Raw genomic sequence first — 19,866 nt, forward strand, 5'->3', positions numbered from 1 at the left:
ACATTTAGGGGAAGTCTATGATCAATCAACCTTACCAAGTGATCATTCAGATTGATTGGGCTTACAAAGAACAAGATCAATCAGCTGCATTAGTATGGGTGGCCTTATCACCAACATTTTGCAGGGAAAGGTTGGTTCTTACATAACATATGTCTTGCCTCAAAGCTATACTTTAGAAGGTGGACCATGGTGCACATAGAGCTACGTGCACCAAAAGAACACAGTATATAATTGAAAGAACATCTGGTTACGAGAAAAGAACATGAGTATTTTTTTTATTTAGGTTTTAATAAATAGTAAAATAATAAATTATTTTTATAATAAAATAGTGAAATATTATATCGCATGTTCTTTTGCCGTAGTGTCGTGCTCTTTTACTTATGCACACATGTTCTTTTGGTGCACGTAGCTCTATGTGCACCACAGTCCATAGTCTACGAATTGGGAGGGACTAAGAAAATAATTAAGTTAAAATTATTAGTGACTCTATGCTTAATAGTAACTATCCTTCGCGGGTTTAACTAAGGCATCGGTAACAAAATAGACAATAACTTTGACCCGAGGGTCAATATAATCCAATTTAACATGTTAGCCATCTAAAAAGTAAGGGGAACATTTACCACTACACCAAATATTCCCCATTGCATAGAAGAATGGTATATACTCGATGCATTATGAATGTCATTGACCATAAAAGATGATATTTCATATCAATCTTTACCCTACTTGTTTCATGTTCGGCAAAACTAGTTGTTGTTATATCAAAATTATTAACTATCTTAAAAACTTATTCCTCTGTATTTATTTAAGGGATACACTTGTCTTTTCCGGCCGTAATTATTTAAGAGATACACTTGTCATTTTTAATAATTTATCAACCCCACCATCTAATTAAATAATCTATCTACACCCCAACCCCACTCCCACTACCTAAAATGACATAGTCCCCACTTGTTTTTCTTATTAAAATATCTACTCAACCCCACTTGTTTTATTACTTTATTTCATTTAATTCTTTTTCTTAATACACGTGTCCGGCCAAATGTATCTCTTAACACAAATAAATACGGAGGGAGTATGTCTGAACTACCTCTCATTAATTTTTGAACAATATTGTATTATTATCGATTTAGTGGAGTTCGATGATATTAGTTTTCCACCAAAATAAAATAAAAATTAAGGATGTTTTTATTATTTTTATTTTTTTGTTTTCATTTTTTTCTTTTTTAGGATAGTTGGGTGTTTCAAAGGGGAAGGGACGCACCAATTCAGGCTTATCCGCTACTCCTACTCTCTCATCTGCGCTCCTTTTCTCTCTCCTCACTCTCCACCTCTCTCTACCAGCCATGGCGACCACCGCGCCAAACCTGCATTCTCTCTCATCATCTTTCGCCTTCTCAAACCCTTCATCTAATGTATCTGCTACTTCTTTCACTTTCCAAATTCCCAACAAAAAAGCTCAAATTTCCTGCATTTCCTCCAAAAAGCTTCATACCCAGAAGAGTTTCAATTTTCATGGTATGTGCCCTGCAAATTCGAACTTGTTTAGTTTTTTTATATTTATTATGTAATTGATTTATACTCCGTATTGCTTGTTGCTTGTTGCTTATTGCGTATTGCTTATTATAATGTTGAATTGCAAATATGCATATACTTTTAGGATTATTGATTACATTTATACTCCAAGTGGGAAACTAATGTGGGTTTAGAATCTGAGATGTGCCTGTATGAAGGAAAATTGAAAAAGTTCCCTTTACTTAGAAATGTTAGTAACTAGCTTAGGTAGTTAGAGTTTTGAGGGGGTGATACATTAGAGTTATGACGTAATATCAAATCCCGTCTACATCATTGTCTTTAGTGGCTTGATGTACAATGGGAAGTGAGTATAACTGTAGATTGTCGATACATTTGAAAAAATGATTGGTTGTTTGAATTGAGAATGGTGATAAGAGAAATATGAGGCTGAAGGTTTTCCCTTCTGATATACGAAGTATGTATTAATTTTAGTTGAAAGTGTGCTGGGAGATGATTTATCTATAAAGTATCCTATAGAAAGTAGTTGTGTCCTCCTACTGAGAAATTATAGAACTAGCTGTGATGAACAGATTAGTCTGAACGAAGTTATGTGACCGGCTCGTGCATTACATTCACCAGTACATTGATAAGCAGAATGTTGTTGTCTTCCAATCTGTCATGATGATTTTCTAGCTTTTTTTTACTTGTTGTGTAAAGGATTGGCGTCTTGGTTAATGGTGGCTTTGAAGAAATTTAGGACAAGATTATCTTTTGCAATGTTTTTTTGGTAATATATTGCAAGTGAGGTTTAGTATTAGTAAAATAAATGCTGTTTTCTTCTTACGAATCCTAGACATTCTTAGCATGACATTCGGAATACATTGGTATCAATCAAACAGACACAAATTGTATGCTTGCAATTTGGAGGTGAAGTTAGACGTTTTTTACAAATGTTGTTGGAGACTCAAAAGATGAATTGGGCAATTGGCAAACATAATAACTGATATGTTGTTCTACAACACCATGATTCTAGGACACTATACCATTTTTAGCAAAAAACCAATGCTGCACTCTTACCTAAGTCCCTACTGCTTTGGCCTTTAAAAAAAAAAAGCCCCTACAGCATTGAAAATCATACTAAATCATGGGAAGGTAGTTGCGATTCAGAAAATCTATCAGCCTATGGTGAAGCTGCACCCTTTGTTTCTAAATAGTCAAAAGTATGACAAACATTTGTAAATTTCCTCTCTTTGTAGCCTTGTGTTTGCATGTAGAGACTAGCTTAATTGTTTAATGTTTTGAGGTCGCAAATGATGTTATGCACCATGTTCCCAAAAGAATATAGTTTAAAGTAAAATAACACATCTCATTTTCATTCATAAACCATAGTCCATAGTAAATAACATACTATTCATAATAAAAGAATACGTAGTAAAAATAACATACAATAAAAAATAAAAAAAAACATGCAAGTATGATTAAAGGACATGCAACTACGCAAGTATAATGAACAAATATTAACTGGTACATACTGCTCTTGGGTGCAGATGCACTAAATCGAATACTGTATATATCATTGCCCTTTGTTGCTCGCCGTCACCCAAAAAGGGATCTTAGAGCCAAAGTGGATGATGAATATAAGAGATTAACGAAACATTTGAAAAAAACCTTGGTTTTTGGAGTTGGGGATTAGTGCTTTAAAAAAAATGGTTGACCGTGTGGGAATATGTAGGTAGGGATTAGAGATAACTCGATAAGGGAAATATGAGGTTGGCTCTTCTTATGTATGTATTTTCTTTGAATGTGTGCCGGGAGATGGGTTTTTTTTGCAAAGTGTCCTATTGAAACTAATTGTATCCCCTGCTGAGAAATTCTAGACCCAGCTGTGATGAACAGCTCTGCTTGGCCATCAGTCCATCACTATGTATGCAGCTCATGCATTGCATTCGCCAGTACTGTAATTGGCAATACCTGTTGTCTTCCACGATGATATTCTATCTTATCTCTTCTTATTGTGTGAAGGATTGGTGGTATTGGGGCTTTGAAGAAATTTAGGAATTAGGACAAGTTTTTTGTGTGGCAAAATCGTAGATATACTTAGCGTGACTATAGGAATGCCGAATGCATTTTGTATTACGCAAACAAGCCCAATTGCATGTTCTCCTGAGTTCAAATGTGACGAGTATTACAAATGTTGTTGGAGTCGCAAAAGATGAATTGACAAGCATTCTGCCCCACCATGATTCTAGGACATCATACCACTTGGGCTGTTTAGAAATAAACCAGTGCTGCATTTTGACGTAAATCTACAGTTCTACCAATTCCTTGGAAGGTAGTACGGATTCAGAAAATCTATCAGCTTATGGTTATGCTGCATCCTTTGCTTCTATATAGTCAAAGTATGCCACACCATTCATAAATTTCTTCTCCTTGCAGCTAGCTACTTTGAAACACCCAATTGTCCTCTAAAAAGAAAAATAACCTCCTTAATTTTTATTTTGTGTGGAAACTTACATGATTGATATCGAGTCCCTTGTAAATTGAGAATATTGTTCTTAAATTAGTAAGAGACAAAAGCTTTTAAGGTAGATACTAATCCTGCTAAAACAACTAGTTTTGCCAAACATGAAATAAGTAGCATAACGATTGATGTGACTGGGTAATGTTTGGTCTAATTGATTAAAGTTTCCTGTACTTTAATGGTAATGTGCTAATGTCAATCAGTCTGTTCAAGTACTGTTTATAGGGATGTCAGTTGTGTAAAGTGGCAACTTTTATTTTGGCCATTTACTGAATCCAGTATATAAATGTGAGTTAATCTAACAAAATAGTTACTTGCAGATGCAGTTACTCCGATGAACAAGCCTAGTTTTGGTAGGGATCTGATGGTTGCCCAGGCCACCGAAGCAGTTGCTCCGACTACAGAGGAAGCAGCTACTTCTCAACCCAAAACATCAAAAAAGGCTAAAAAACTGAAGTACCCTCGGAGAGTACTTGATGTGTATCAGATCCTTCAATCCCCCATCATAACTGAGGCCGCCATAAAGAATATTGCTGATGAGAACTCACTGCTTTTCACTGTTGATGTTCGTGCTGATAAGAAGATGATTAGAGAGGCTATCAGTAACTTTTTTGGTGTGAAAGTTCGAAAAGTAAATACTTTGATCAGGTAAACTATAAGACCTTTTATTTTCCATTATCCTGCTGTTAAATTAATCCCTTTTACATCTTTCATACCATTGTAATGCCTTTTCTGGACAAAACCTAGAATTTTCAGCATAGTTCATTAATTATACATTTTATGTTGTTTTACAGGCCTGATGGAACAAAGAAAGCGTATATTATGTTGAATAAAGAGTACAATGCTTCAGAGCTGGCAAAGAAGATAGGAATTTTCCCAGGTGGAAACTAACTTGAATACTTTTAGATGTATAGTTGTGGCCTTCTTTCTCCTTTGTTGACGACGAAAGCTAAGTTGGAGCCTTGTTTGGAGATGGGATCACTAGTAATTTGCAATTATCAAGTATTTCACTCTTAGCCTTTCAAGTCTCTGTATCTCTAAAGTGTGTAACTTCCGTCAGTGAGTATTGCACTTAAGTTTGCTCATCCTTTTTACCTTCTCGAGCACCAGAAGTAGGTGTATTTCGCTCTGTATTTTTTTGTTTTTGTTTTACATTCGCTGTTGTAGTGTTAAGGTTCAAGGCTTTAAGCGGGATCAATGTGTTTTAGTGGAAAGAGTTCATTGCAAGTGGTCAGAGTGAAAGCAAACTATGCTTCCTATCAGTATTTTTTCAGGCCGGTTTTTTAAGAAATGTTTATGTTTATACTCTTTGCATATGAATTCAATTTCGAGCTTATAAGTTTTTACATGAACAACACACACTCCTGTAATAAGCATATTAATAGAACTTTTTGCAAGATAGCTTGGCTTAATAGTATGTAGTGCAGCAGTTATTATTTGATTTTCACAAAGTGGTGCATGTCTGAATGTTGAAGCTGTGAGCTTTGGCCGATGTACGGAATGGTATAAGAACTTTAAGAATCCTTCTTTCAAAGTGCAAGGACTCGAAAATTTTGACCTAATCTATTCAGGAGATCTACATCTATTAATCCAAGGTCTTATGTTCATCAATGTTCGAGCATAGAGTTTTTTATTTTATTTTATTTTATTTTTAAGGGGCGTTTGAGAGTAGAATGTTGACCTTAGTCCTCTGTTAGTTTCATTATTCTCTATCTTTTCGTCGTTGTAGAGTTGTTGTATTTCATCCGAAAGATAATACCTGGAATTTTATTGGTTTTCTTTCATTGTCAAAAATCAAATAAAGATACATGGTCCACTTGCAAAATATTTATAGCTTTTTAAGTATGCCCAAACTTAGAAGGGTAATTAGCCATTTGGTTAGGTTCTCGATAAATGTGGCAAATTTGAATGATTTTGGAGATTTTTTTTTACTCCATACTTCCACTTTTTACCTCATTAATACGTGGAGATTAAAACTGACTAGTGTATTTTCTCAAAAAAAGTATTTATCACAAATTGGTTGTAATGTTCGGCAATTTTGATCATGCAATCAACAATTTTATTTCCTATTTGCCCTCCAAAATGAGGAAATAAAATACCATGTATTTTCGGAAGATGATAGAAGTACAAAAGGTGTGAAAGAGTATCTTGCACACCACCACATGCCACCTTAATTTTAAAAGATTCATCTCTTATGAAAAATTTTAAACTGAAATTTGAAATGTGTTTTGAAATTTTAATTTTGAATTTCAGTTTTTTTTTTTTAAATTCCCAACAATCAGCAATTAATTATCTTTAGTTCTCGTAAAGACAACGAGCACATTCCCTGTAAAGACAACGAGTAAGCAAAAAATCATCCAGTATTTTCTCTTCACATTCGAGATAAAAAAATCCAGTTAAAATCCTTATTGCGAAACATGGAGAATTATGTCAACACGATAAATTTTACTTTGGGAAAAAGATGGTTGGACAACTTTTGTTCACATATTTATAGAGGTGCACTTAATTTATAATCATAACACACATAAAGACTTGAAAATGTATTACTATTCATGTAACAGTTAAATGACCATAATACCCTTTATTTTTCTTTATTTTACGTGGTTTGCCCTCCTCTACAGATCTTGCCACGTTGTCTCTACTCTTCCTCTATTATCTCACCCGATTTTGCCACGCCCTAAATGTGTCTACTCTCTACGCCCATTTTCCTCATTCAGCTCCTCATCTTTCCTATGGTGCTGCTTCTTCTTCCTTTTTCTGGTTTCTTAACCCTTGCCCTACTTCATCTTCCGTTCTTCATCGTCATTCCAAGGTCTTCCAATAATACCTTATGTGCTTCTAGAGCAAAACCCAGTTGCGGGAATTGTTTTTTGCATAGAAGCATCTAAAGTATTATAGGGAGTCTGATTGAAATATGGGATCCTGTTCTTTGGATTCGGCCGTCTCCATCTGCTCGGTGAGTCGCCTCTTCGATTCGTTGTCTACGCCTTTGAATGTGGTTTTCTCTGTTTTGATTTATTATGTGTTCACTGTTGCCAAACACCGTTGTTTTAATTTCTGATTTTAGTCCTTTTTTTCCAGCTTCCCGATTTATTTTCTTGATTGTGTTTGTTATTGTTCTTGATTGTGTCGGATTTTGGCTTGATGAAGGGCACCAAGTCTGTGTTTTGGGGGTTTTACAGGGAAGAGGTTAAGTGAATTTATGTCTGCAAAATTTGATTTGGTAGTGTTTGCGGCTCTTTTGTTGAACCTCTTCAGTCAGAATTACTCAATCTCCTTTGCTCACTTTATGAAGCAAGTCTGTTGTTCATCTCAGGAAAAGCTCCATTCTCGGATTGTCACACGTTTCAATGCGTTTGTGGCCCATAAGGTACTTGGGTTTAGATTGTTCTTACATTAATATCCATACCCATATTTAGTTTTTTGAGATTTGATTTTTGGGTTTGTCAATGAATTTTTAGGGTTTATGAATTTTGATTTTTTTTGTTTGTTTGAATTATCTATTAATATTTTGAGCTTCTTTCTACTACAATTATTTAAGTTATTAATCTAAGATTTATGTTGTACTAAATGTTTGTTGAGTTGTTTTCTGATGGAAGTTTTAGCTTAAAGTTGTTCTGATACTTGGCTAATTTCGAGTTGTAGCTGTTTGCAATTTCTTATGTCTGTTTGAAAAGTTAGGAAAAGAAAACTGGAATATCTGGTAGATTTCAAGTTGCAACTTCTAGCATGCCTGTCGTTCTCCTCCCACCTCCTCCGGGCCTGCCATATAGTGGTATTTAGCTCTCCAAATAGCCATATAGCACTTCTAAAGTTTTACAGTGCCTTTAGGACTGTGATCTCCAGTCTCAGTTACTTGGTCCTTTGTGCTATGTTATGGGTATTTTGGGTGGTCCGTTTATTGTTCGGTGTTAAAGATTCGTTTAATTATTTTGTCGTTCGCCTTTAAGGTGCATGCTGCTAAACTTATTTGTAGGCCTTAAGAGTGTAGTAGCTTTCGTGCTCGTCTACGTAGAGATCCAGCTTATTTGTAGTTTTTGACCAAAAAAAACAATTGGTAAAAAACTATAAGATTATATTAGTACTAATGTCCCTAGGAAGTGATTGATATATTCTAGCAGCAGAATTGAGGACAACCAACAGTATGGTAAACTATGTATTACAGCCCCAAGTTTATGGGTAAATTGTCCACATGATCCATTTTACTTGTGCTTCCAAATGAGAGGCGGTAAATTGAAACTGAGATACTTCCTCCGCTTTAATTTTAGTTAGTATAAATTACCATGTTTATTTATCCTTAGTAATATAGCTTTTGTCGGATGCAAAGGAACTTCATTTGTAAACTTCAGCTTATCTAGACTGTAAACTTTGTGCAGATTTCTTGGAGCTAGCACTGCAATTTGGAAATATTGGGTCGTGGAATTGGCATTACTCAGATGGTGAATTGGGTCATGCAAAATCAAGACCGAGTTAGCTGTCAACTAAGTCTTTTTACATTTGAAATTGAAGGGCTTGGTGCAAGGTTATTTCTTTACATCTTTCTGAGCTGGTGAATTTACTGCTTGTATTATACTTCTCATTATTTTGCTCATTGTTTGATGCATAACACATGCTACACATCGGTTAGATGGGATTGTTAGCTTCTCCCTTGTATCACCTCACATTGCTCAAAGATCTCTAATCACGCCTTACCTATGTTACTTCTCACTATTTTGCTCATTGTTTGACGCATAACACATGCTACACATCGGTTAGATGGGATTGCTAGCTTCTCCGTTGTATCACCTAACATTGCTCAAAGATCTCTAATTATGCCTTACCTATGTTCTTTTTTTAAGAGCCTTATTTAGCTTATGATGCTTTCTACAATTGAATTTTGCACACTCTAAGCTTGATCAAATTAACTGTGCAAAATCCAGGCTGGTTGGTGAGAACGGTGAGTTTGGCTGCTGCACAATTACTGATTTTTGTTGTTTCCTGAAATCAACTTTTGTTTTAAATTTCAGAACTAAAAATTGTGCTCGATTCCAGCCAATTCTTGACAAAACTGGGATATTATATTTGGGTATATCCAAATGCTGCAATTACCCTTATACCTTTGATATCCCTGTCTAGCAATTCAGTTAGTCTCACATTTGATATCCCTGTCTAACAAGGTAAAAGGGTATATCCAAATGCTGCAATTACCTTTGATGTGAAACTGATTTAATGAACATCATATTTGTGAAATGAGTTCACGTGCACATGTACACAATTACTGAACACAGTTGGTGATCAACACATGCTTAGCATTCTGCTATTCTGGTGTTTGGTTTAGGCATGGTGAGGTGGAGGATTTTCATATAGGTTATATTATAGAATCTTCCTAGAAAGTTTACTTGAGCAGCTTTCTTCTACTGTATTATTCTACTGAGCTGCTAACTTAATGTGGAAGATGCAATTGCATATTTGGTAACTTTCATCTCTCTAACTCTGCTATTGTATTATTCTGCTCAGCTGCTTTCTGTACCTCCAACCTCAAACCGAAGAGGTGGTATTGTAATTGTCCAGGGTAAATGCCTCATAAGTTCATAAGTTGCTAATATATTTTTTTACTAATTTTCATAACTACTCGTCGACACCTGAAGAGGTGGTATTGTGCTAATAAGTGGTAATAAAAGTTGATAAGAGATAAAAAAATGTAAGGTTACAGAAGTTAATGGAGAAAGCCATAATGCAAGTGGGGTCTCACACTCTCACTTTGTGGATATCTATGTGGGCCCTTTCACGCCAAAATACACACAAATTCATTAGCTTTCCCTCAAATCATTGTTCTACATCAAATTAGCCATTGTTTAATATTTTAGTTATGAGTTTAAATGATGATGGATATTATGGTTCTGATATTCTAATCTCAGGAATGTAAGTGGCATCTTTTTATCTGCCACTTTCAGATAAATACATGAAATAAAAAGCTTTAAAGTTTGTTGAAAGATGTTGTCTTAAATTAACTTTGTCAGGCAATGTAGCTAATTTGTTGGATAATAAGATTGAACATATTAGTGGCTACATTGTGTGATTAAACTCTCATTCTGTAATCTGTAGGCTTACTTATGGAACTTCTCCCCTCATGGAACCCATGACTGTTTCTCCAAGTACTTCTTTGATGGAAATATTTTTCTTATGGACCCTGCTGCTTGTAGATTTGTCCTTGGCTTTGATTGTCCGTACACTGGGTTTTTTGCACTTCATGCCTTCATCTTACTATTATACATGAACTTCAATGCCAATTGGATTTTAAGACCACCAATCCACTGTTTTCAGGATGACTTTTTGGATTTTTAGCTATCGCGGAGTATGTGTTTGTATAGCCAATGTGATAAAGATCAGGGAGATCACTGTACTGAAAGGGGTGACACTTAAAAATGCCCAATGTCAGGCATGAAGAGTAGATGAAAATCAGATTAAAGATAACAAGTTACTGTTTCAGACTAGGGTGTTGGTGAAAGATGATTGTGAGATCGTTCCGCAATGAAGGGAAGGTGTCTTTTTTAAGTTGTTGGTTTGTTTAAAGGTAATATTAAATATCCCTTTGGTGCTTCTGTTGCAGGATAATCAACTCTTAAAACTATTTTAGGATTATAATTTTTTTTCTTCTTCTAGAGACTTGGACAATAAGCGATTTGGTGATTGAGGTTCATTTGTTTGAATGATAGGTAGCTTGTCAGATCATATCATATGTTGCCTTCAAAACGAGGAATTGGTGGTTAGGATGAAAACAATCAGGGATTCTCTCTTCCTTTTTCTTGGGGCTTGAATAAGGCGAGACACTCAGTTTAGTTGTGCATGTTTATCCGGAGGAATGGATGCATCTCTTCATGGCTGGTGGTGGAGGCGGGTCACTCGATCGAGGAGAAAACTTCAGAGGGAAAACTGATGGTAAGTCTCTTTCTAGGCAGTTTCGGGTCATTTGTCTTTTTAACGCATTGCACTGAAAATTGAGGGCTCTTGTTAGTTTGTGCACCGGCAGCACTAACCCCAGAGTCTGTGTTTGTTTTCCTGCATACATCAGTGGAAATTTGTACTGAGATCTCTGCATTTTAGGTGTTATTGTGTTAAGCTGCAAGATATTTGATCTGCAACCTATGTGAACTATACATGAATTGAACCAGTTAACTTCATTCGACTGAGTAGGTTATATAACATATGTTAGTCAGGTCATTAGATAGGAATTGAAGCCTCACTTGTTTGGTTGATATTGGAAAGAAACATTAGTAAAACAAGGCTCTTGAAGTACAAAAATTCATTTTCTTTGTTCGATTCTGCTGGTTTCTTTGATAACTCCTCCTCTTTTCTTCTCTTTCATGGCAGCCACTCTGCTTCTCCTCCTCTTCTCTTCTCTTCTCTTCTCTTCTCTGACATTACTCTTCTTCGAAATTATTGAGTTTCGTTTCTTCGATCTTCTCTCTCGTTGGTTCCAAATTGGTTATTCTCTTCTCTTCGAAATTGGTTCTTCTCTTCTCTCTCATTACTCTTATGTGATTAGCAAGGCCTTCCAATAGTGCTGCTGCTAGGGTTCACGATGAAAATCTCAAAGTTGAGTATCTCTCGTTTATTTTCTAACTCTGTTATTTCTCAAAATGGTAGACATGATTGTGGAAATAATTTCCCCATTTCGTTGCTTTTTAGTTTAATTGGGTGTTTGAATTTGTTGGGTTTAATCGAGGGTTCGGAATTGAAGGATTGGATTAGGGTCTGTGAAAATTCATGAATCGATAATCGATCTCTCCATCTGCAATTTTCTTCAACTTGGTGGTTTTCACCATTTTCGATCTCTCTTCTCTGACATTCTCCGATTCTTTTTTATATTTTTTATTTGATTTTTTGATGGCAGCCAACAACAAGATGTATGTGATTCAAAAGCTGGTGCTGAGCTTCTTGACTTGGTTCTTTGCAACATAATTTCTCTCTCTTTTAATTTATTTTTCGTTTCTTGAATTTAATTTAATTTTGTGTAAGAAATGGTTGGTAATTAGGAAAATGTTGGTAATTAGTTTGAATTGTGTAAATTAGGTTAATTTAATACGGAGTGATTTTGTTGGTTTGTTCGATTAGGTACATACTGGTATATTCAACGAGCCAATGAGGATCACATTTGTTATCGAAGTTATTATTTTATCTTTCAGCAATATTGTAAAGGCCAAATGTAGAAACAAAGTCCAAACATATATTTTATGGAGAGAAGGGAGATTGGGTGCGGGCGGCGAGGTTGTGTACTAAATTTTAGTTATAGTCAATATTATAGCACTTATCAATTACTAAAATCATCATATTTTATATAAGTAGACTTGCTTAAGTCACAAAGATTAGCATGTAAAGCATATTCTGCCACTCTTAAATGATTTTTGTCATTTTAGTAGAATAATGTTGATAAAGACAGTTCTCTTTTTCGGTCTGACTTTGTTACTGAGTATCATACTCTCTAATCGGTGAACTTGTAAAAAATGTGGTGATCTATCTGATAAACTTAGTTCTAATCTATTTGATAAATGCAGTTGTCGGGTATTGGCTAAAAGTGAAAATTAGAGTATTGGAAAAGTTTACCAATAGCAACTTGCTTTTGAGCCCGTTCATATAAAGGGCGGTTGTACAGTGGTTGTTCAGATGTCTTTTGAAGTTTTAATTAGTGAGTACTTTGGATTTTTGGTAATATATGAATTAACTAAAGGTGTAATTTGAAGGTTGGAAAAATATAAAAATTATATGTTGAATAAATATTGGATGTTAAAGGGGTGGAGTGGAAGAGACTAATGAATATATTAGACTATTAATAACTGGATGTTGAATAAGGAAAATAGAGTGGAAGAGGCATTAAAAATTGTAAATCATAGAAACAATAAAGAAAAATTGAAAAAAAACAAAATAAAATGATGGATGAAAGGAGAGATGTCACATGGTTTCTAATAATGAGATGTCACATGGCTTATAATAATCTATGGTGTTCATTTTTAAATACTTGGTATAGATAGATGCCTTCATGTTGGAGTACTCAAATCAATGTCTATTTAATTACATGAATTACTAGCATCCCTTTGCAGCAGTTACACTCCTCCCTTTTCGTTTTGCTAAATTGTACCATCTTTTTTTGGCATGAAAATTGTGTCTCTAAAACATTGTTTGAGTAATATTATGGCTTTTGTATTTTTCTAGCAAAAATGCCCATGTGCCTTTCGCAAACAGTTCAATTAATCTAAATATTTAGATGCTGAATTTATAGTTTATGAGGTGGGGACGTTGTAGAAAGATATAGAGAATTTCAGCACATAAAGTCAAGAGCTACATACTCTTTCAAGTGGCTTTATTGTGATTTGCGATATACTCCCTCACAAAAAACATAGTTAATTACTTTTTGATAATCGTAAATTCTATATGAGCATTTACATACATTTATGAATGCTCGTGTTTTTCCCATAGTATTTCCACTTACTTTCAAGAAATAGTACGCGTTTAATTGTCGGTATACCATAGTTGAAGACGCGAACTTATAATTACAGGCTTTTGTTAGTTTTCTAATGACCAGTTATAAAATTTATGACTTTTCTTATTGAATAATTTATTAATACAGTGTACTAAGAAAATTTTACAATAACGATTGTGGAGAGTTCAATGTTGCATGTGGAATGCTAAAATATCATTGACACTTATATCGTAAATGTATTTTACAACAACTATTGTGGAGAGTTCAATGTTGCATGTGGATTGCTACAATATCATTGACACTTATATCGTAAATGTATTTTACAACAACTATTGTGAAGAGTTCAATGTTGCATGTGGAATGCTACAATATCATTGACACTTATATCGTAAATGTATTTTACAATAACTATTGTGGAGAGTTTAATATTGCACGTGGAATGCTAAAATATCATTGACACTTATATCGTAAATGTATTTTACAATAACTATTGTGGAGAGTTCAATGTTGCACGTGGAATGCTAAAATATCATTGACACTTATATCGTAAATGTATTTTACAATAACTATTGTGGAGAGTTCAATGTTGCATGTGGAATGCTAAAATATCATTGACACTTATATCGTAATTAATGTATTTTACAATAACTATTGTGGAGAGTTCAGTGTTGCATGTGGAATGCTAAAATATCATTGAATCTTCTGTCGTAAATGTATATATGATTCTGTATTATCAATTACATACATATTTACTTTAACTTTGTTTTCCTATCATTTACCATAATTTTGTAAAAGCCCGTCTTTTACGTAGCATTTCTATAAACCCAATTTGTATATCTTGGGGGATCACGATCCAACAACTAGTTCTATAAATTCTTACTTTGATTGTATTATCTTACAATTAGTAAATTAGTTCAATCAACTATGTTAAACTATTACTCATATTTCATTCATATAAGTATTTGGTATGACTATAATTTTATCCTTTCATGTGCTGCTGTATTGGAATCATTAATTGAAATATAGAATATAATCACTGTTTAATTGCAATATAGAATATAATCACTGTTTAACACGAAATCATCAAAACGACACTAAGAACAGCAGCAAAAGTGACTTAACACGGAATCATCAATGTTTATCAGAATTATAATAACATTTTTACGAAGATTCATAATCACTAACCTTGAATCATCATTCTCAGCATCATTCTCATCATCATCATTCTCATCATTGTGGTCAAGAAAATCAGTGTCAAGATAATTGAATATCGTCCATATCACTGCAATTGCAAAATAGAATAGTAATCAGTATACTCTGAATTCATACGTTAAAGAAAATCGAAATTATAATTCAAGCATATTCAGCATTCAAGTCAACAAAATCAGGACAAATTATCAACCGTATTACATTTCAACTAAATCCTTTTATAAACGCAAGAAATCCTTAAATTGTTTAATTAGTTTATTAATAATTGCTCAAACCATCGTAAACCCTAATTGTTTACGAAAAAAAAAGTAATGCACAATTGTACAATTAGAATTTTACAAATGACCTTGCACAATTGTTGAACACAGCTGTAGATCAAATCAAAATTATAATTCAAGCAGATTCCGCATTCAAGTCAACAAAATCATTACACATTATCAACCGTATTACGCGAAAAGGGATTTCAACTAACCCTAATTTTTGACGACAAAAAGTAATCTAAAATTAAAATTTTACAAATTACCTTGCAGAATTGTTGAAAACAGATGTCGATAACAATTTCTTCTTATCTTTTTCTCTCATAAATGTAATGATCGATTTTTGTTAGCTTACGTCATAATGATCTCGGCTTTTTATGAAAAAGGATTTCATGTAAACTTACAATTAGTTCAATTAACTCCACTAAACTATTTATAAGGCGATTAACCTTAAATTGAGTTTAAAAATAAACTTGCCTTGTTTGTTATGGAGTGTTTTGGGTGAATATTTTAACCACGAGCAGCCGTAAGCTCATGAAATGGTCCGAAATTCTAAATTAAAAATCGAGTCCCATTTATCTTTGATTTCTCCTTTTCAAAAGCCCTAACAACTTCCCCACTCTCTCCCCGCCACCTCCCGCCGCCGTTCTATTTCTCTCTCAAAATGAACGCCGCCATGAACTTCACCGCCGCCACCACCACCACCAAACCCCACTCCCCCTTCCTCACCGGCGGCGTTTCCCTCCTCCGCACTTCCCCCACCCTTCTTCCTCTCCACCGCTCTCCCCCCTCCTCCATCCGTATGTCCCTCCGCGACGATGGTCCCTCCCTCGCCGTCGTCGGAGTCACCGGCGCCGTCGGCCAAGAGTTCCTCTCCGTCCTCTCCGACCGCGACTTTCCTTACCGCTCCATCAAGCTCCTAGCCAGCAAACGCTCCGCCGGCAAGGAGATGACCTTCGAAGGCCGGAATTACGTCGTTGAAGAACTCACCGCCGACAGCTTTGATGACGTTGACATTGCCTTATTCAGCGCTGGCGGTTCAATTAGCAAGCAATTTGGCCCATTGGCTGTTGAAAAGGGCACCATTGTCGTCGATAATAGCTCGGCATTTCGAATGGTGGATGATGTCCCCCTTGTTATTCCTGAGGTTAATCCTGATGCTATGGCTCATATTAAGCTTGGTAATGGAAAGGGCGCTTTGATTGCTAACCCTAATTGTTCTACTATTATTTGCTTGATGGCTGCTACTCCTCTTCATCGCCGTGCTAAGGTTTGGGAATTTTCTCACTTTTTTGTCCTTTATTTTTTTTTCCTGGAAATTTTGAGTTTTTGTTAATGTTCTTATTAAATGCGTTTGCAGTTCTAGCTAAATGTTGCATTCGGTTGGTTTTAGTTTGACTTACTATTACTAGTATAATGTGCAAATGTGCAAATCGGGAACTTTTCTTAAATAAGCTATTTTTATTTTTTTGAAGTTGGAATTAGGAAGTAATACTTTTGAGCAGTTTGATTGTGAACTCGGGTGAAATTAGGATATAACGATTGCTTGATTAAACTGTCGTGTTAGTGTTCTATATCTCTGTTTTAATGGTACTTTATTGGTTAACATAAGAATTAGAGCAGAGCTGTTAGTCTGTTACCATTATCAGGTTCGCAACTTCAATGATCTAAGCAATGTTATATTAATTGCAATTGCAATGGAAAAGGTTCTGCAATGTTGATTTGGGGGAGGGGTTAGGTGGCCAAAGTTAGTGGCAATGTGGCATGCTAATCAGAATGCAAACTTTTTTTTGCAAGATTGGGAAAGATATGATACTCGGAAAAGTGTAGTGAAATACTCAAAGCGCTAGTACTGACTGTGTTTCTGTATCTTTTATCTGTATTTAGCAGTTTAGCTTGAATAATGTAGCTATTAGTTTGACAGGTTGCAACTTCGTGTAGTTTTCAACTAAATTGAGCCTTTAGATCTTGACTTCCTGGACATCTGTGTAACTACATGTCTAGTTAATTTTCTTGTAATGCACTTCTCATTTGCATTTTTCTTCTCTGCTTTTTTTTTATGAAATCTTATCCCTCAATCTGAGCTGTGAATTTTGCAGGTTACGCGCATGGTTGTAAGTACATATCAGGCAGCTAGTGGTGCTGGTGCTGCTGCAATGGAAGAGCTTGAGCTGCAAACTCGTGAGGTTTATCGTAATTCATGTTTTGAAGTTTCTTATTGTAGTTATTTTCTATCTGTAGAATTTCTATTAGAAATGCAAGCAATGTGCTTTTGACCCATTTATTAATCCAATATTTGCATTGTTCTTTGTGAAGGTTTTGGAAGGCAAGCCTCCAACTTGCAACATTTTTAGTCAGCAGGTATGTTTTTGACTATGTACCTTTAATAATTATACCCCCCCCCCCCCCCCCCCCCCCCCACCTTTCTCACCCCTTCCCTTTTCACCATTTACTAAGGTTCTTGTCATTCTCTTTTATGTAGTATGCTTTTAATTTGTTCTCCCACAACGCACCGATTCTTTCCAATGGGTACAATGAAGAGGAGATGAAATTAGTAAAGGAAACCAGGAAAATTTGGGTAAGCGTTTGAAGCATCACGGTATTGTTTCTATTGCTTTTTCTTATTTATCTTAACCTAGTGTGGGATTTGTTATTGTAGCTTTGGTTTATTGCTCTTTATTAGTGTACTGGGGTGTTTTCATGTAGTTATGCCAAGAAGTCTTTTTTATAACTTTGCTCTTTGTCTTCTGTAGAATGATATTACTGTCAGAGTTACTGCTACATGTATAAGGGTCCCTGTAATGCGTGCACATGCTGAGAGTGTAAACCTTCAATTTGAGACTCCCCTTGATGAGGTACATACTTCATTTCTTTTTATGTTCTGATTGTCGCTGGCCCCATCTTTTCTGGTTCAATAACATACATTTCCTTGTTGCTAGTCTCCTTGAGATTGTAGTAAATATAATGTGCATGTTCAGACTTCAGAGCTGATTTGCTGACGTAACAACTTTGCAAGGAAATCTAGTCATGACTACTAGATTTTATGTACAAATAGGCCCTACCTTGATTCATTATTCTTCACCAGACTCAGGATTCTGAGGGCTGTGGCTCCAGAAGTAAAAGGTTTTGTGGCTAGCTGGTGCATAGTTGGTAATTACCTGCCTTTGCATATCACCAGTTTGATTACTCTGGTATGCTATTCGGCCATTCGGGTGGTTGGAACTAGTGATCTAGGCTGGAATTTTTGTTCACCCATTTTTCATGATCCCGACTCCTGAGGATCGTATGCTAAAGTTATTACTCTACCTATGTGGTTGAATTTTTTCATTCTTGGTACATTGATAGAGAAGAAGAGATGATAACACTTTATCCCTGTCTAGGAGATTTTTTTGTGTGTGTGTGTGTGGCCTTCATTACTACTACGAATGATTTATAGATCACGAGTTAAAAAAAACATGTAGTTGTTAGAAGTCTGTGGCATGTTTGCATGTGTATTATTGGAATGGCGTTGTGATGAAGGCTGTTGGCAAAGAACTAATGCTGGAGCGAGGATGATATGAAGTTAAACAAGTACTACTTAAATCATTGACTACTGACATGAGCCACTAAAGGGACGAACATACATTGTGAAGGAATATGTTTCAGGTTAGGGAGTTTAAATTACCCACCAATGTAGCTAAAAGGAGCCGAAGGAGGATCTCTTCAGAAGTTTTTCAACAAATGATTACTGATGTAGGTAATTGCCAGTCAGTTGGCATTACATCTATACCAGACTTCCATTCTGGAAACCTTCTAGATTATGTGTCTTAAGGTCGATGAGTTTGCAATGTTTATCAATGTGGCGTTGCTCTGGAAGAGCCATAGAGAGAAGGTATGCCAATTTACCCTATCACGCAGAAGCTAGATGAACGAACATATACCAAAACAAACCCACTAATACGAGAGCAATCTGCACCATACTAGCACCATGTTCCAGTTGTATTGGTTGGGCTTTCAGCTTAGGGGGCATGCTCATCATTCTCTGGCTAGAAAATGCCCTAGGTTTCTGGTTACTGGTTACTGCCTGTCATTCTCTTACCAAGCTGATGTTCATTAACCTTGTGTATAGCACATATTATCTACTTCCTCTAAGATTAGCTGGTGATCATTCATTTTGTGGATCATATTATACACACAATCGTATTGAGACGTGATAATGTTGAATTCAGATGAGCACCTTTTGTAAGCTAGAATTCTGACGTGAATCTTTATTTTTATTTTATCGTATGCACTTGATTTATGACCTCTGAAAACATCTATTCCAACTCTGAATTATTTTCCAGGACACAGCAAGAGAGATTTTAGAGAATGCTCCCGGTGTGGTGGTAATAGATGATCGTCCATCAAATCAATTTCCAACCCCTTTAGAAGTTTCCAACAAGGATGATGTTGCTGTTGGCAGGATAAGGCGTGATGTCTCTCAAGATGGAGATAGCGGGTATGAGCTCGCTTGTTATATTACCCTTGGGACTTTCTATTGACCGTTTTTAATTTCGTAACATACTAAAAGTGGTAATGTTTGCAGGTTGGAAATTTTTGTTTGTGGTGATCAAATACGCAAGGGCGCAGCACTTAACGCTGTTCAGATCGCTGAGATGCTGTTATAGATTTGTTTCTCATTCCCGATTTTGTAATTTTTTTGGTGTTGGGGTGTTGTTGGTTCCTAACAACCGCTTTATGCTCCGAGATTACTGAGAAAATTTTGCAATTAAGCAACCTGTATCATGCTGATCTGTACAATTGAGTAGTATTTGTTCTTGTTTTCCAGATTATCTGGTAACCAGGTAATTGGTTTCCCAAATTCCATTAGTTTTATTGGTTTGTTGATATTTATTGCCCGTGACTTTGAGCAATGTGTTTGGATGAAG

General features: G+C 35.5%; 2 protein-coding genes and 1 long non-coding RNA gene across 8 annotated transcripts; all 3 read left to right on the forward strand.

The window, feature by feature from the left end:
* Positions 1-1,299: 1,299 nt before the first annotated feature.
* On the forward strand, positions 1,300-5,435 carry LOC110785288 (50S ribosomal protein L23, chloroplastic-like). The gene is made up of 3 exons (NM_001426361.1): positions 1,300-1,518; positions 4,357-4,684; positions 4,831-5,435. The coding sequence occupies exons 1-3, from the start codon at positions 1,347-1,349 to the stop codon at positions 4,925-4,927; spliced, it is 597 nt and encodes a 198-aa protein (NP_001413290.1). The 5' UTR covers positions 1,300-1,346; the 3' UTR covers positions 4,928-5,435.
* Positions 5,436-6,716: 1,281 nt separating this feature from the next.
* LOC110785296 (uncharacterized) lies at positions 6,717-12,339 on the forward strand. Of its 6 annotated transcripts, none has more exons than XR_008928434.1 (6): positions 6,717-6,992; positions 7,187-7,259; positions 7,353-7,406; positions 8,413-8,558; positions 10,340-10,589; positions 10,732-12,339. It is a non-coding gene; the product is annotated as an uncharacterized lncRNA (long non-coding RNA). The 6 variants fall into 6 exon arrangements; XR_008928436.1 differs by having other exon boundaries at positions 6,718-6,992; positions 7,187-7,225; XR_008928433.1 differs by lacking the exon at positions 7,187-7,259 and having other exon boundaries at positions 6,719-6,992; positions 10,732-10,954; positions 11,910-12,339.
* Positions 12,340-15,480: 3,141 nt separating this feature from the next.
* On the forward strand, positions 15,481-19,825 carry LOC110785304 (uncharacterized). The gene is made up of 7 exons (XM_021989743.2): positions 15,481-16,229; positions 17,059-17,145; positions 17,276-17,320; positions 17,442-17,537; positions 17,713-17,814; positions 19,282-19,436; positions 19,524-19,825. The coding sequence occupies exons 1-7, from the start codon at positions 15,624-15,626 to the stop codon at positions 19,603-19,605; spliced, it is 1,173 nt and encodes a 390-aa protein (XP_021845435.1). The 5' UTR covers positions 15,481-15,623; the 3' UTR covers positions 19,606-19,825.
* Positions 19,826-19,866: the final 41 nt, after the last annotated feature.

Source organism: Spinacia oleracea, chromosome 2 (genome assembly GCF_020520425.1).
Source record: "Spinacia oleracea cultivar Varoflay chromosome 2, BTI_SOV_V1, whole genome shotgun sequence".
Taxonomy (NCBI): Eukaryota; Viridiplantae; Streptophyta; class Magnoliopsida; order Caryophyllales; family Amaranthaceae; genus Spinacia; species Spinacia oleracea.

Excerpts from the sequence above, each read along its gene's own strand:
- LOC110785288 (NM_001426361.1), top strand. The coding sequence starts at position 1,347 with ATGGCGACCACCGCGCCAAACCTGCATTCTCTCTCATCATCTTTCGCC. Across the intron at positions 1,519-4,356 it reads GAAGAGTTTCAATTTTCATG|ATGCAGTTACTCCGATGAAC; the intron begins GTATGTGCCCTG and ends AGTTACTTGCAG. Across the intron at positions 4,685-4,830 it reads AAAGTAAATACTTTGATCAG|GCCTGATGGAACAAAGAAAG; the intron begins GTAAACTATAAG and ends GTTGTTTTACAG.
- LOC110785304 (XM_021989743.2), top strand. The coding sequence starts at position 15,624 with ATGAACGCCGCCATGAACTTCACCGCCGCCACCACCACCACCAAACCC. Across the intron at positions 17,538-17,712 it reads AGGAAACCAGGAAAATTTGG|AATGATATTACTGTCAGAGT; the intron begins GTAAGCGTTTGA and ends TGTCTTCTGTAG. Across the intron at positions 17,815-19,281 it reads TTGAGACTCCCCTTGATGAG|GACACAGCAAGAGAGATTTT; the intron begins GTACATACTTCA and ends ATTATTTTCCAG.